The 14,263-nt window shown below is 50.1% G+C and overlaps 6 protein-coding genes across 6 annotated transcripts; 3 read left to right on the plus strand and 3 right to left on the minus strand.

Annotated features, from left to right (window-relative positions):
* Positions 1-235: 235 nt before the first annotated feature.
* Positions 236-1,788, plus strand: PGRI_057130 (ribosome biogenesis protein LTV1; the record flags this gene model as incomplete). Its single annotated transcript, XM_040793426.1, has 2 exons — positions 236-255; positions 306-1,788. 2 exons carry the CDS (start codon positions 236-238, stop codon positions 1,786-1,788), a joined length of 1,503 nt encoding a protein of 500 aa, XP_040648281.1.
* Positions 1,789-2,340: 552 nt separating this feature from the next.
* On the minus strand, positions 2,341-4,092 carry PGRI_057140 (CDP-diacylglycerol--glycerol-3-phosphate 3-phosphatidyltransferase; the record flags this gene model as incomplete). Its single annotated transcript, XM_040793427.1, has 3 exons — positions 2,341-3,343; positions 3,394-3,746; positions 3,805-4,092. The coding sequence occupies 3 exons, from the start codon at positions 4,090-4,092 to the stop codon at positions 2,341-2,343; spliced, it is 1,644 nt and encodes a 547-aa protein (XP_040648282.1).
* A 101-nt stretch (positions 4,093-4,193) lies between these two features.
* PGRI_057150 (complex I NDUFA12 subunit family protein) lies at positions 4,194-4,999 on the plus strand (the record flags this gene model as incomplete). Its single annotated transcript, XM_040793428.1, has 7 exons — positions 4,194-4,244; positions 4,303-4,323; positions 4,408-4,414; positions 4,473-4,550; positions 4,619-4,682; positions 4,750-4,887; positions 4,951-4,999. 7 exons carry the CDS (start codon positions 4,194-4,196, stop codon positions 4,997-4,999), a joined length of 408 nt encoding a protein of 135 aa, XP_040648283.1.
* A 301-nt stretch (positions 5,000-5,300) lies between these two features.
* PGRI_057160 (uncharacterized protein) lies at positions 5,301-9,012 on the minus strand (the record flags this gene model as incomplete). The annotated part of the gene is made up of 5 exons (XM_040793429.1): positions 5,301-7,673; positions 7,729-8,345; positions 8,404-8,730; positions 8,784-8,907; positions 9,007-9,012. The coding sequence occupies 5 exons, from the start codon at positions 9,010-9,012 to the stop codon at positions 5,301-5,303; spliced, it is 3,447 nt and encodes a 1,148-aa protein (XP_040648284.1).
* Positions 9,013-9,283: 271 nt separating this feature from the next.
* PGRI_057170 (RIX1/PELP1 family protein) lies at positions 9,284-11,654 on the plus strand (the record flags this gene model as incomplete). The annotated part of the gene is made up of 2 exons (XM_040793430.1): positions 9,284-9,616; positions 9,678-11,654. The coding sequence occupies 2 exons, from the start codon at positions 9,284-9,286 to the stop codon at positions 11,652-11,654; spliced, it is 2,310 nt and encodes a 769-aa protein (XP_040648285.1).
* Positions 11,655-11,996: 342 nt separating this feature from the next.
* PGRI_057180 (Aldehyde/histidinol dehydrogenase) lies at positions 11,997-13,683 on the minus strand (the record flags this gene model as incomplete). Its single annotated transcript, XM_040793431.1, has 3 exons — positions 11,997-13,014; positions 13,134-13,499; positions 13,559-13,683. The coding sequence occupies 3 exons, from the start codon at positions 13,681-13,683 to the stop codon at positions 11,997-11,999; spliced, it is 1,509 nt and encodes a 502-aa protein (XP_040648286.1).
* Between the last annotated feature and the right edge of the window lie 580 nt (positions 13,684-14,263).

Consider the following 14,263-nt stretch of genomic DNA (forward strand, 5'->3'; position numbering starts at 1 on the left):
TTGATGCGGGCCTCCTTAAATCGCCGAGCCCAATGAATACCCAAGTCTCCAAGCGAAGGTGCACAATGAGTAAAATCAAAATTAAATATAGAGTAAAACTTCATCCTTAAAACATCTACATCAGTTCGATTCTGAGGACCCCGGAGAACGAGGGGCGATAAGCCACACGTGACCCTATCAATCCCACTTTTTCCCTTTTTTTTCTGCGATACCAAAAAGTTGACCAAAACCAAAGATGCCGCCCAAACAGTGGATGTACGTATAGTATGATGATCACTATAGCGCCAAAGCTAACATGTTAATAGTGACAAGAAGAATGCGAGCACATTCCAGCTCTTTCACCGGTCTCAAAATGATCCGTTGATCCACGATACCAGTGCGGATGACCGTTTCCTGTACCAGGTCGGAGGCCCCGCGCCCGCGCCCGCTCCCGCACCGTCTTCCGTAAAGACCTCGAAGAAGCCATTGCCAAATTTGTCTGATCTCCAGTCCGAATATGGCGACAGTGCTCGCAAGAATGAGGGCGAGGCCGCCAACTACGGCGTGTACTACGATGACTCCAACTACGATTACATGCAGCATCTGCGCGAGCTAGGAAGCGGCACCGGAGATGCGTACTTTGTCGAAGCAAAGACTGAGAAGTCCAAGGGCAGAGCTGGTCGAGGGATGAAGCTGGAAGATGCGTTGCGACAGGTCTCGCTCGTGGATAAAGATACCTATCAGAGCGCCTCCGCCGGTCCCAGTCTTTATGGCTCCCAATATGGTGACATGCGCTCAACTGCGTCGTCCTATGTTCGTAAGCCAACCTATCAGGACCAGCAGAATGTTCCAGACGCAATTGCTGGATTCAAGCCTGACATGGACCCACGGCTGCGAGAGGCCCTGGAGGCCCTGGAGGACGAAGCCTTCGTGGAGGACGGCGACGATGACGGAATCTTTGACCAATTAACAGCCAATGCGGAGGAAATAGACGAGGGCGACTGGGAGGATTCTCTGTTTGACGATGTCGAAGATGAGGGATGGGAGTCGGATGCTACAGAGAAAGCGCCCGTGCAGCCGGATAGCACCAAGGCCGAGCGCTCATTCGATGATGACCTGCCAGAAGGGCCCGCGAAGCCACCAATGGACCCCAGCGAGATGCCTGAGCCTGATAAGCCTGCTCCCGACATGGAGCCCACTGACCAGAGTTGGATGAGCGAGTTCGCCAAGTTCAAGAAAGATGCCAAGGCCGGCAATGCTCCCACACCTGCTGCACCCACAATCGCAGCATCACAGACAATGGCATCAACCGTTTTCACCGCTGGCGGAACACCAATTCGCCGGAAGAAGCGCAAGGGTGCTCTGACTAACCCGTCTGCGTACTCGATGACATCGTCCGCCCTGGCTCGTACTGCTGGCCACCGTCTCCTTGACGACCGATTTGACAAGGTTGAGCAACTCTACTCTCTTGACGAGGAAGACGAATACGATGACAACATGTCCATGATCAGCGGAATGACAGGTGCAACCGGCATGACGGGCATGTCCACCGCATCATCCCAGGCCCCTAGTCTGGTCGACGGAAATGGTGATGCCGTGCACAGCCGGAGCACCTTCAACAACGTCATGGACGACTTCCTCTCCAGCTGGGACCCCAACACCAGTGGCCAGGCGAAGCGACACGGCGCTAAACACAAGCGTGGTAAGAACGGCAACGAGGCCATTGGCATCAGGATGCTCGACGAGGTGCGATCCGGTCTTGGCCCAGCTCGGATTCGAGGCAAGGGCAAAGTCTCCGGAACAGCTTAGATGAAGATTTGCACTGCATATGAGACGACGGGAACCCCCAGTCATGACATGGCGTTTGGCTTTTTATTATTTATTTTACGGCATTCCTGTGCGTTAGGGTTGATATCTCTTGATGGCTAGACCAAAAGTTATGTTTATGTCTCGATGCTCTAACTATTGTGTATTCTTACTCTCTATGGACGAGTACATTTTCTAAAACAGCCCATGAATTCACTCGTAATACACTGATATCATATAAGCTAGACATATTTTTTCATCATCAAGGACAGCCAGTATGTCCTCACGGCGAAATTTATAGATTGTGTTATCTAGATCGAAGCCGAACCAGAATTTTGAGGCGACAGCTTCTTGACTAGGTGTGGAGATATTTCAGGCCGAGGATATTCCATTGTTATCCATACATAATTGGAACAGGAGTGATCCATAGTGTATGACTCAGATGAGATGTTCTTGGATGATGTGATAGCTTCAACCGTCACATCAATCTATACTCAAGTATATTACAAATTCGCTATGTTCAAAAGATATTTATACAAAAGACCAAGAAGAGATCTAGAAGGCACCGCCAACCTTCTCCACAATCCACATAGAAAGTCTCACATTCCATCCGACTCGCCTTTCTGTCCGCATCAGGTCATCTCTCGAGACGGGAGTAGCATTTTTCTGAAGCCGCTCCGTCTCTTCACCCAGCTTCTGCTTAAGATCCGGATCGTTCGTCACGACCACAGCACCGGACTCAAGGTCTAGACTGTAGCTGCGCTTTGTGTAGTTGCTGCTACCGACGAAGGTGAGGCTGGGGTGTTCCTCGCGTGGCAGTGTAATCCAGAGACCTTTGGCATGGTAGGTCCATCCGCCTGGTGTGCCTACAGTGCCCTTGCGCCACTCCTTCAGTTGGATTGAATCTGTGGCGTGTGCATCGGCGACACGGTCAAGGAAGCGGGCAGCGAGATGGGTGTATGCGGCTGGTAGCATGCCCGAGACTCCAGAGGAGCCGTAGAATCCATTTGCCCACGGCGAGGCTGTTAGAACAGTACCTTTCGTGGTGGTTGGAGTCCTAGACGCGGTGGTTGTACTGGAAATCATGAGGGAGGAAAGAACAGGGTGCATGTTGAAGTAACCAGCCGTGAAGAGCCAGCGGGCACCAACAAAAAGTGATGAGCTTGACAGGAGATGGAGAATGGTCGTCATGGCAGGGTATTCGGTAGATGTGTCGTCAGGTTGCAGTAGAGAAGTAAACTGCGATACAGGGTATACATAGGTTTGACTTGATGAGGAGGGAAGTGCAGGTTTGTTGTCAGAAGCTTGAATGAGGGGGCTCAAGAGCTTTGAAGAACATGTGATAAATTCTTGAGTATCGTCAAGAGGAGAGGGAGCTTTGTTTGTGGTAGGCCAATCCAATATGTAACTGGATTTCTTTTGAGGGTCTGGCAGCACCTGGAAGCTCAGACTGCAGACTGCATGGTGGATTTTAGCGTAATATTCGGTTAGCACCTTGGAATCGAACACATGGTATCGATCTAGGCGGCTGGTGAAGTATTCCTCGGATAGGTTTGCTCTGCGATTCTATTAATATCGCACGTTTGTACCAGTGCGCAGGTAACATACCCCGATAGAATGATCTCGTCGTCTATCCCGTATAGCTTCATGTGCTGCAAGCCCCAGCCCTCGTTGACGCGCGAAGGAATCCACTTCTTTCTTAGACCAGTCAAGTTAGGAGTATGGAACATCCGAATCTCGACTCGTTCAGGTCCATACTCTTCCACCAACGAGCAAAGGAGTGATGCGCATGAAGGATTCGGCGTCTCCCGTGTGCCGCGCAGAGCATCTGTGAGAATGGAAACTTTGAGATCCGGATTACCGCGGAGAGCCTGGCTCAAGGTGTCGACAAGATCGTGTTCTGTCTTGCCGATGTACAAGGTAGAGAGGTAAATGCGCCGCCGGGCATTGCGAATTTTATTCTGCGGAACTGGGGATTAGTCCAAAATATTTTCTAGCAGACAATCATACAGAACATACCTTCAATGTAGAGTAAAAATTGGCCGGAGAGTCAATGATATGAATCTGAGACGCAGGCACCTCAAATCGCGGAGCAATGCGGTCTAGCTCCGCGGTGATTCCTGCTAGAGGCGAAGGAGCGGATGCTGCAGTCGCAGTTCCTGTACCGGTATGCGCGGAGAATTGGCGAGTACACAGTCTCTGACGTGCTACTGGGCGACGCCCAGCGCAACGAAGCGTTTGTCCTCCAATGCGACACAACATGTCTGAATATCCAAGATCGAGGGTTTTCTGAATCGGGATATCCATGGTAGAGCAGGGTGCAAACAGTGCAAACACACCGCCCTCCTGCAACCTCAAATCGCCAATCTCTCGCATCCCATTCGCTCTAGCACGATATACCAGCAAAGATGTCGACTGTTTTGAGGACGCTGCGCAACCTTCGCCGGGTCGGATTCAAGGTTTGTATAACTGCAATTTATTCTCTATGGAAAATCGGTCGCTAACACACTTGTCCAGGATGCCGCCCACCAGATGCAGGTCCGTTACAGACGCCTCCCCCGGAATAGCAGGTCAATTGAATGAGCTCGAGACTAACCTATGTCCCTGATTGCTGTGATATAGTACATCGGTGCGTTGCTACTCTACCAACATCTGCCCAGCAGTTTACTGACAATGCGCTCTTATAGGTGATACCAAGGCCGGAACTCTGATCGGAACCGATCGCTTCGGAAACAAATACTTCGAGAACCTGGAGGAATTGCCTCGTAAGAAGACGCTTCGACTCATACTATCGCATTGAAACATGAAGGTCTAATTGTACTTCTCTGTTTAGTCCGAACACGATGGATCGACTACAAGGAGGTCGAATACGACGCATCCCACATTGAGCCTGGCTGGTAAGCGATTATCTCGAGAAACTGGATTGAAAATGCGCCTGCAATGATGTGGAACTAACCTTACTAGGCACGCATGGATTTCCTACCTCGTCGACGCGCCCCCGACCGCCGACAAGGTCATGCAGTCCGGTTTCCGTCCCTGGGAGCTGACTGACCACCGCGCCAACCCTACTCAAAGCCGCGGAGCATTCAAGACTTACAGCACGTATGTGAAATGCTAACATTGAAATTTTTGGTATTTCCTGCGCATCGACTAACGTTACTCTAGCACCCGGCCCAAGATCGCTGCCTGGACTCCTACCGCTGCTCCGCGGTAGATTTATTTGCAGTAGCAGAATCAATCCACTTGTTTTGCCGTTCAACTGATCCCGGTCTCCCTTTCCAACCCATTGGCAACTCATTTGTCGATTTGGGAAATGTATATAAAGACGTTTTGCCAGTAGTGATTATTTTTTATGAGAAAAGTCCGTTCTCAAAATGCGCTTCAATGAAGATTGTAGTAATTCTGATAACCGTCATGGTATAAACAACAAGGTATCTCGTTGAAAAAAAGTCCGTTGCTAGAGGGGGTGAAATGCAGTAGATACAGGAAGATACAGGATTTTGTTGCCTTCAAAATTAAAGAACATAGACGCCGGACCCAATATTAGACCAGTGCCGAATTGGCCTTCGATCCTCCAGTTCAATGCACCACCAAAGCACTTCTTTCAGCTTTTCGATCTGCTCGCCGGCCTCATATGCTCTCGACAACGCATACCATGCCTCGGAGTTGTCCCATGAGCTTCCGAGCTTCGTCAACGCCGAAAGAAGCCCATAGGCGCGATCGCGGGCCGCGAGACGGTGCAGAAGCTTAGGCTCAACATCTTGTGCAGATAGAGGTGCCTCTTCGGGAACCGCCTTTTTCGGCTCGCTTGATTTTTTCAGATCGTCAGTCGAGATAGCCTTCGCAGAGTTGGGTTTTGGTGTCTCCGAGAGCAACGATAGACGTGAGGCGTTAAGATCCACGTCGGCATTTGATGGCTCAGGATCCAATTTTTGATCCCAAATGTCCAAGAGAAGATTAGCAAGCCCAATGGTTGCTGCTGGGTGGTCCTGATAGCGCAGCAGCGCTTCCTCAAAATGCCTCATAGCTTGATGGGGGTTAGATCGAGCCTGGGACAAGAGACCCTGTTCCGCGTAGACATCCGCCCAGAGCTCCTCAGAGCTCTTTGAAGCACCCCAGCCACGCTTGCTGAAAGATCGAGCTGAGGATTCATGTGATGCCACAAGTGCTTCCACTCGCGCGGCTTGTTTGGAAGCTTCTTCGCATGCTTCACGGGCATCGTCGAAAAGTGACGCTCGGCGATAAAGACCAGCGATAACAAGCCAGATTTTGACAAGAAGACTTAAGGCGTGCTTCTGGGATTGGATTAGAGAAAACTTCGTGACGGCGCTTGTGGGAGAGTCGAAGCGGTGGCCGACTGGGAGCCGGATATCCTGTTTAGGGGGTTGTTCCTCATGGCCGGCGGGGGAAATTTCTTGTTTATAGTTCATGTTGTGTGCCATCTTCGGCAGTGGCTGTCTGCCTTTGGTAGGATGGATTGCCGACTCTGGTGATGTGTTGCCAGAAAATGCAACGCCCACCATTTCTGCGGGTGTTTCACCCCCATTATTAGGAAGCGGGGGCTCTTCAACGCGCGGCCTCTCGTTTCTATGGAAGCTTGAACTTCGCTTTTTCAATTTCTTAGAGTCTGCTCTCCCAATCGTTGGCGCTCTTCCCTGGCGGCTGTTGGGGTCTTCATCCGTGACCTGGATCGACGGATGATCGGTCATATGACCATTTGGGATAGCTGGGGTGGGTGGAATAGCAGTATCAGAGCCATTGCTCTGATCAGCACGGCGATCTGGTAATTGGACTGTTCTGTTTCGGCCAAAAATGCTTCCTCGGAAGCTCTTGGTAGTTCCGGCAGAGCTCTTTGGCGGTACTAGATGGTCTGCCTCGGCTTTAGTGCCCCCAGCCTCGAGGTTCAGGTCCTGGAAAAGAGTGCCGAAAAGACTCAATAATTGTGTGCTATGGTTGACAGCAGCCTCGGGCCCTTCTAGGAGCTCGATGAACGCAAGCTGTGTGATGCGGGTTTGAACGATGCGTTCTTTTTCTCTGCCTTGCAACCTGCTCACGATTGAGCGCTGATTGGGGGTTTGCGCGTTCCTCGACGGATTCCGTTCGCGATGACCCTTTGAGAATAATTCTCGAGGGAACTGCTCGAATGCGGCCTCACATGAGCGCCCAGCAATCTCGAACTCCTGCTTCGCACTCAGCAGTAGTGCAAGCAAATGCCATAGAGATACCAAGTCACGTTCTTTGGAAAGATCATCAGATACCGCAGTGGACGAAATGCTTGGCGTCAGTGCTGACTTGACATAGTCAATTGCAGTGTCCAAATCTCTGTTCTCGGCCAACACAAGACCTAGGGTGTAAATTGAAGAATAGCTTGAGCTACTTCCCAATTCTGGGTCAAGACTTTTTTCAAGGTATTCAATCGCATCCGCTCTAATTTCATCCCGTGATTCGGTCACAGGAGTCCAGCTTGCCCAGCAGGCAAGTCCAACACCGATGGCTCGGTAGGAGGAGGCCAATACAGAGGGAGGGATTTTTGGCAAGTTCGTAGAATTGCCATTGACCTGACCGTTTGTGGGGGGTGTATCGTTCTTGTCGATATACTCCCTTATCATTTCAGTCAGGTCTCGGGCTTTCTCTGCCTCTTCCAGCGAGCCAAGACAGCTCAATAACGTGACCCCCTCAGAAAGCGTCTGCAGCAATATTTCATCCTTTTCCAGCTCACCATACGCAGCAGACTTCTCTGCCCTTTCTTTGGCTGCAGTGACAATCTCGATATAGGAATCAAGCGCCTTCACAGCAAGGTCAAAGTCTGCTAACGCAGAATGAACATGGAAGAGACGTCGAAGTACCAAATGAGAGTGATAGGTCTTTGTCGCTGCCCGGTATAGGATCTAGGATAAGAAATGTTAGTACACATGACTTCATGGCATATGCTGTTATAATCACCTCTAGAACATTACGACCAACTGCATTCTGACCCCCTTCGCCGAGGTCTGAATCCTGCCACTCAGGACCACACAAGACTTGCCAGTTATTAATCACCTGCTCCACCCACTCTTCGACTTGGGAGTTCTGCGAGCTGGCTGTAGGAAACATGACTTCAGAGAGAAGATTGCGTTCATAGATAGTTTCTACGCGGCGCAATTCACTGCTAAGTTGTGGGCGGTCCGGCCCGTCATTGGGGCCGGTGTATGTGACCCCATTCTGAAGGACCGCTGTGAGAAGTTTGTAGTAAGCGGTCCATACCGATGCCCGGGGAGCTGGGTTGAAACCATCCACATTCGATGCGTTGTTAGTAGAGACCCCTTGTTTCACGGCAGGATGAGACGCCCACAACCTGAGTAATCGCAAGGCAATATCTGCATGCCTGGGATCTGAATATTGTGGACGTTTGGTCACTTGATCACTGGCCAAAAGGGCACCATTGCCCAGAAGTGACTCGGACCATTTTAGGAATTGCGGGGTGGTGATTGAGGCTAATTTGCCCCCGCTTAGCCACGGAATTAGAGATGAAAATGTCTCCAATGCGTCACCGATGTCTGCAGCGGTAAATTGTGCGGTTGCTGGCTTGCTGTCAGATACAGCGCTGGCTACACCCGAAAGTAAACAAAGTAAACATACCCTTGATGTAGCATCCCTTCACTAAGCAGACCTCGGTCCATGAAGTAGGTTGCTCTCCTCCACTGGCCAAGCTGTCAATAGTCGCCGCGAAATCCTTAGGGAGACGCGCTGCCGAAAGTCCAGGTTCATTCAAAGCCCAGTGTATCCACCCTAGACAGACCTGCGCTTGCAATAATTCTTGTGGTGATCCGTCATTATTCTCAATTGTCGTCAAGAGGGCCGGAATTAGCTCGACGAGATTTGGGGAGGAAGAAGATGAGTCGCCGGAGGACTTTTGTTGAAGATATGCAATCACACGCGATTCCGCAGTTGCGGTCTGTATCAGGCCTAGAGACGGCTCGGTTAGGCTGAGATCAATAAACTAGGGACCGGTGGCGTACAAGTCTTTTGCGGTGCATGTTTTGTAACTTTTCTAATCAATTCGGGGAGTTCATCCCATTTGCCCTGACTCCGCGCCTGGTCCAAGGCCGCGATATAGCCCTGCCCTTTCTCGGCATTGCCTCCCTGGTTCGCACGTGTCAACATAAATACTGGGTGGTATCAACAATTTAAGAAGAAATATAAACTAGGACATGCCGAAGGAGACATAGGAGGGATACTTACAGCCATGATTCAGGAGAGTTGTGGGAATAATCTAAAAAGGGAGAAGAGCAACCAAGCTTCGCCAACATCGTCAGTCTGAAGGCCGATGATCGTCCAGGGGTGGAGAGGGATTACGTACGTGACGGTAATTTAACGACAGTTTATGTTGGTCCGAGCTTTTTGATGAAAAAAAAATGTTATCGATAAGACTCTCACCTTTTTTGTCTACTCTCATTTTTCTATCCATTGGCATATTTTTGGAGTTAAGACCTGCTAAATAGGTCTAAACTAATAGAATATGTCTTCCACTACTCTGCGCGCCATCACGCATCGCCTGACAACTACTCCGGTTGAGCAATTACCCCAGATAGCTTCGTTCCTTGCGACTTCATTGAGCGATTGCGCTGAACTGCTATCTACCCCTCAAACCCAGAAATCTGGCAAATCAGACTCCGATAATGCTGTTCAGATTCATAAACTGAAGACTAGACTGGCCAGTCTGTTGCAGGACCGCAGTGTTGAGGGAAGATGGACCGCCGTTATATTGGTGAAAGCTACAGTCGAAGCTGGTCAATGGGAAATCCTGCGCGGCTATGAGCCTATTGTTCGCAGTTTGATCAGCATCCTCGCGGTATGAATTAATCTAGACCCGGTATCTATCCGTGCTGGCTCCATGACTTATGCGTTTTTAGAAACCGGATCCGATCTCCACGAGAAAGATGTGTATTATCACACTTACTCGTATTTTCCACCTCACATACCAGTACCCGACACTTGTCCGTGAGATCACAACCCCACAGCTCCCTGGATTCATTACCGCTGCGTTGAACTTGGTCTCTACCATCACCAAGACACCCTCGGGCTCAGTCCGAAAGCCAAAGCCCAACACTCCATTCATGGAAATTGTCCTCCACGCCTTGCTGGAATTGATCCCAAGACATATCACTCTATTCCGTCCGTTTGGTGCCCAGCTCCGAACTCTTCTCGTTGAAGTGATTGGCTCTTCTTCACCTGCGTATTTCCCCGAGCATGTGATCGACGCAGCCGAGCAGCTGCTTGTATCTCTCCACAAATGTGCACCCAAGGATCAGGCGGGCTCTGGATGGAAGGATGATTGCAAGTCGACGATTTTGTCCATCCACAGAACGACAGACCACGTTTTCCGAGCCGTTGTAGAGCAGTGGGAGTCCGTCGATGCGAGCCTGGTACACACACGGCCAAACTATAGCCAAGAAATGGGTGACGGGGGGCCGGATGGTCTTGGACTTCCAGGCTGGAGCGGACTGCACTCAGGCGTGGATAGGTTGGTTGCACTTCTGCAGATTCTCTCTGATTTCATCTCGATGCCATCCGCAGCTGCGGTTGCCCTTCCGATAGGCTCTATCCTCGATTTGACCTCCCGACTTACTGCTGTGACTGTCCCGCCTAATGGTGCCGCATCGTCTCAATCTGGCATTCAGTTCAACCAGGAAATCAGCCGTGACGAGCGAGAGGCACTTTGGATGGAGCTGCCTCGCATTCACATCGCATGCATGAGCTTGCTTTCCAACGTTGTCGGAATCTTGGCCACCAGCGCAACCTCAGTAACGCAGACTATTCTAGAGCAGGCTGTCTGGACTTTCAAGGGCGAGAATTTCAATAAAGACCTGCGTTCGGCAGTCTATGCTTTGCTTCGTTCTCTAGTGCCGGTGAACGGACCTGCGATGACAAAACAGAGCGTGGTATCTTTGACGAACGTCCTACGCTCTTGCTGCAATGATATATTGCCGCCGACCGAAGATTCCACCACGGGAAATTCGGGCTCTGACTCCAAAGCAAAGTCAAAGGGCGGACAAGGAACCGCTAATGCGGACGCCTTTTTGAACCCCGATCTTCAAAAGTCCCGCCAGACACAAGCGGATTCTCCATCTTTAGATGTTCAGCAAAACGCATCTGCGCTGTTGCAGGCCGTGTTCGTTTCTATCCCCGCCGAGCTTGTGCCTCCCTCCATCAGGGCTGAAATGGACCGCTCGATCATTTTGACTTCCGACAAAGATGCGATGTTGGCTAGCGTACTGAACCCTGTCCCCGCCGTCAAGGGCCGTGGAGCAGGCTCGAGCATCATTCCATTTTTGACCCGACCTTATGCCGATCAGATGGAGGTGGAGGCTCTGATCCGTCCTAGGATGCCAGTCTTGATGACCGCACCCGAGCTTGACGCCTATGTCGATGAAGACGAAGAAGCAGAGGACGAGGACATGGCCGATGAGGGATACAACGCCGCCCCAAAGACTACCGAATTTTTGAAGCAACCAGTGTCGGCGCCCCTGCAAGTACCGAAGCCAGACGATTCAAAGACCGCAACTCCTACGCCTTCTTTCCACAAGCGGACCTTTACTGAGGAAACCACGGCCGAGGAGCCAACACCGCAGAAGCAGGAGGTTCAGATCAAGAAGGCGCGATTCGACGAAATCATCGCAAGCACCTCGAGCCAACAACCTTTCTCTCAGCCAGCTCCTACCATCACCAACGCCGAGGCCCCCAAGGTTTCAACGCAGGTGTCTACCACATCTATGAGCCTGAACCCGCAGGCTCCAGAGGAGGCTGATGATAGCGATGATGAATTGCCCACCCTGAATATCGATTCTGACACCGATGAAGAGGATGACGATGTCACGATGGAAGGATAGACGATGTAATATTCGGGACTTGTGAATTTCCTATTAGAGTTACATATATTTGCCTTCTTTCGGCCCCAATAATATACTGTCACTTAACCTGTCTAAATGTCTTGTCCCACCAAAAACGCACTGGCATCATCAATGCCACAATGCCACCTACTATACACCACGATATTTTGATAGTACTGGGAGGTTAACTACCAGTGTTCAACCAATACTTATCTTTGCTTGTTCTCAGCCAAATCAAAAGATATTCAACATATTTCAAGTTGAAAGGTATTTGATCTACTCTAAGTATACTTTTCATCCAGCTCTTTCAGTCCACACTAAATACATAAAATAATCACAACACTAGATCTGCTCAACTAGCTGCAGATTCAAATGAACCGACTTGAGTTGCGAGTACGCCTCCAACCCAGCCTGACCCAATTCTCTTCCAATACCACTCTGCTTCACCCCACCAAAAGGCACACGGAAATCACTATTGTTGCTAGAATTAATCCAGACCATACCAGCCTTCAACTTATTCGCCACACGGTGAGCACGGGTAATATCACTTGTGCATACAGCAGCAGCAAGGCCGTATTCAGTCGCGTTCGCTAAGCGGATAGCTTCAACCTCAGTTGAGAATTTCACAAAGACCGCAAATGGCCCGAAGATCTCTTCTTTGTAGATTCTCATATGCGGCTGCACATCACGCACGATCGTAGGTTCAACATAGTATCCTTTACCGTTAGGTCGAGCGTCGGCAGTCTTGCCTCCGGTAACGATTGTAGCGCCTTCCTCCTGGGCAATGCGACCGTATTCGAGAATCTTTTCGAATTGATCCTTGGAGACTTGGGGGCCTTGGTATGTTTTTTCATCGAATGGACATCCAATGACTTGGATCTTCGCGACGTATTCTTTGAAACTTTGAATGAAGGTATCGTAAATCTTCTCGTGGACGAAAATCCTCGATGTTGCGGTGCAGATTTGGCCCATATTGCCCATTATACCGTAATGGGCCCACTTGACGGCATTGGGGATCTGAGCGTCGTCGAAGATGACGAGAGCACTCTTGCCTCCTGTCTCAAGAGTGATGTTTTTCATCGTATCACTGGCCATCCGCATGATCTGTTTCCCTGTAGGTGTGCTGCCGGTGAATGCCACCTTATCGACTTCAGGATGTTGGACCAAGGCTGACCCAGCTTCGCGGCCATAGCCGTTGATGATATTGACCACGCCGGGTGGGAACCCTGCTTCGACCAGGATGTTTGCGAAATAGAGGATAGAAAGCGGGGTCTGCTCGGCTGCTTTAATAACCACTGTGTTACCGCAAGCGAGTGCAGGGCCCAACTTCCACGCTGCCATACCGAGTGGATAGTTCCATCTACATGAGGGTAGAGAAAATCGTTAGGTTGTGAAGGATCTCGAATGAAAGCAAGTGGGTGTTCAGGTGATAGATTGGACAAGTCCAGCTGCCAAAGACACATTTGAGGGGGAACGTACGGAATGATCTGACCGCAAACACCAATAGGTTCGCGCACGGTATAAGTAAACTTGGCGCGGCTGGTCTCGATAGTTTGTCCATAAGCCTTGTCGGCCCAGCCTCCATAATACCGGAAAACCGAGAAGACTTCCTCAATGTCACCCAGCGCCTGAGAGTATGGCTTGCCATTGTCAAGTGCCTCAATGGTGGCTAGAACATGTTGTTGGCTCTCAACCAAGTCGGCTACTTTAAGCATCAACTTGCCACGAGCAGTACCGACAACACTTTGCCATTCTTCTCCTTCAAATGCAGCGCGGGCGGCACGAACCGCCTTGTCAACATCCTCCGCTGTGGCGGCATGGACTGAAGTAATCTCTTCTTCGGTCCTGTAAACATGATACGTCAGTTTCAAGCCGAAGTTGAGGTTGTAGGGTGGGTTACTGACGCAGGGTTGATAGACTTGAGCTTTTGGCCAGATGACGAAGCGACCCATTGGTTATTGATGAAGAGACCAGTGGGCTGTTGGTAGCTCACACCATTGGGTGCAGTGATGGTTTGGGTTAAGGACATTTTGGACATATATTGCAAGATACTTTAGACCGCGGCATCTTGCGCGGGATTTGCTGTCTTTATGTGTGCCCAGTATCCCTCGGCTCCGTCCACTTTCGTCACTAGACATAGTAATCTTTCGACTTCGATGAGGGGCATAATGAAGCTTCCAAGGAGGGGTAGCTTACTTGCCTAATATGAAAAGCACACGAGGCCCGCCGGTGGTGCCCCGAGCTTCCTGTTTGAGATCCGAGGCGAAGCCCTAAGTGTCTCCACCTAGCAAATCAAATCTCTTGAAAAAGGAAACCCCAGCATGTCGTCTTTGCTTTGTAATGTCTTCAGAGAGTATATGGGGTAGTCTGGGCCATTTACCCATGCTGTGTCGTCATAGTATTGGCCCATTAACTGAACATAATCACAAAATGTGTCGTGTTTTTACGAAAATTTCTAGAACTCTGCGTTTTAGAAAGCTAAGTGGAGTCTAGTACTAGACGAATGATTAGAGGGGAAATTTCAAAATTGGAAGAGACAAGATCTCAGAATTAGCTAACTAGTAGTTACATTCTAAGCTACTGGCCTAATCCTTCAGATATCTTAACTA

Source organism: Penicillium griseofulvum, assembly GCF_001561935.1.
Source record: "Penicillium griseofulvum strain PG3 chromosome Unknown contig_95, whole genome shotgun sequence".
Classification (NCBI taxonomy): Eukaryota; Fungi; Ascomycota; class Eurotiomycetes; order Eurotiales; family Aspergillaceae; genus Penicillium; species Penicillium griseofulvum.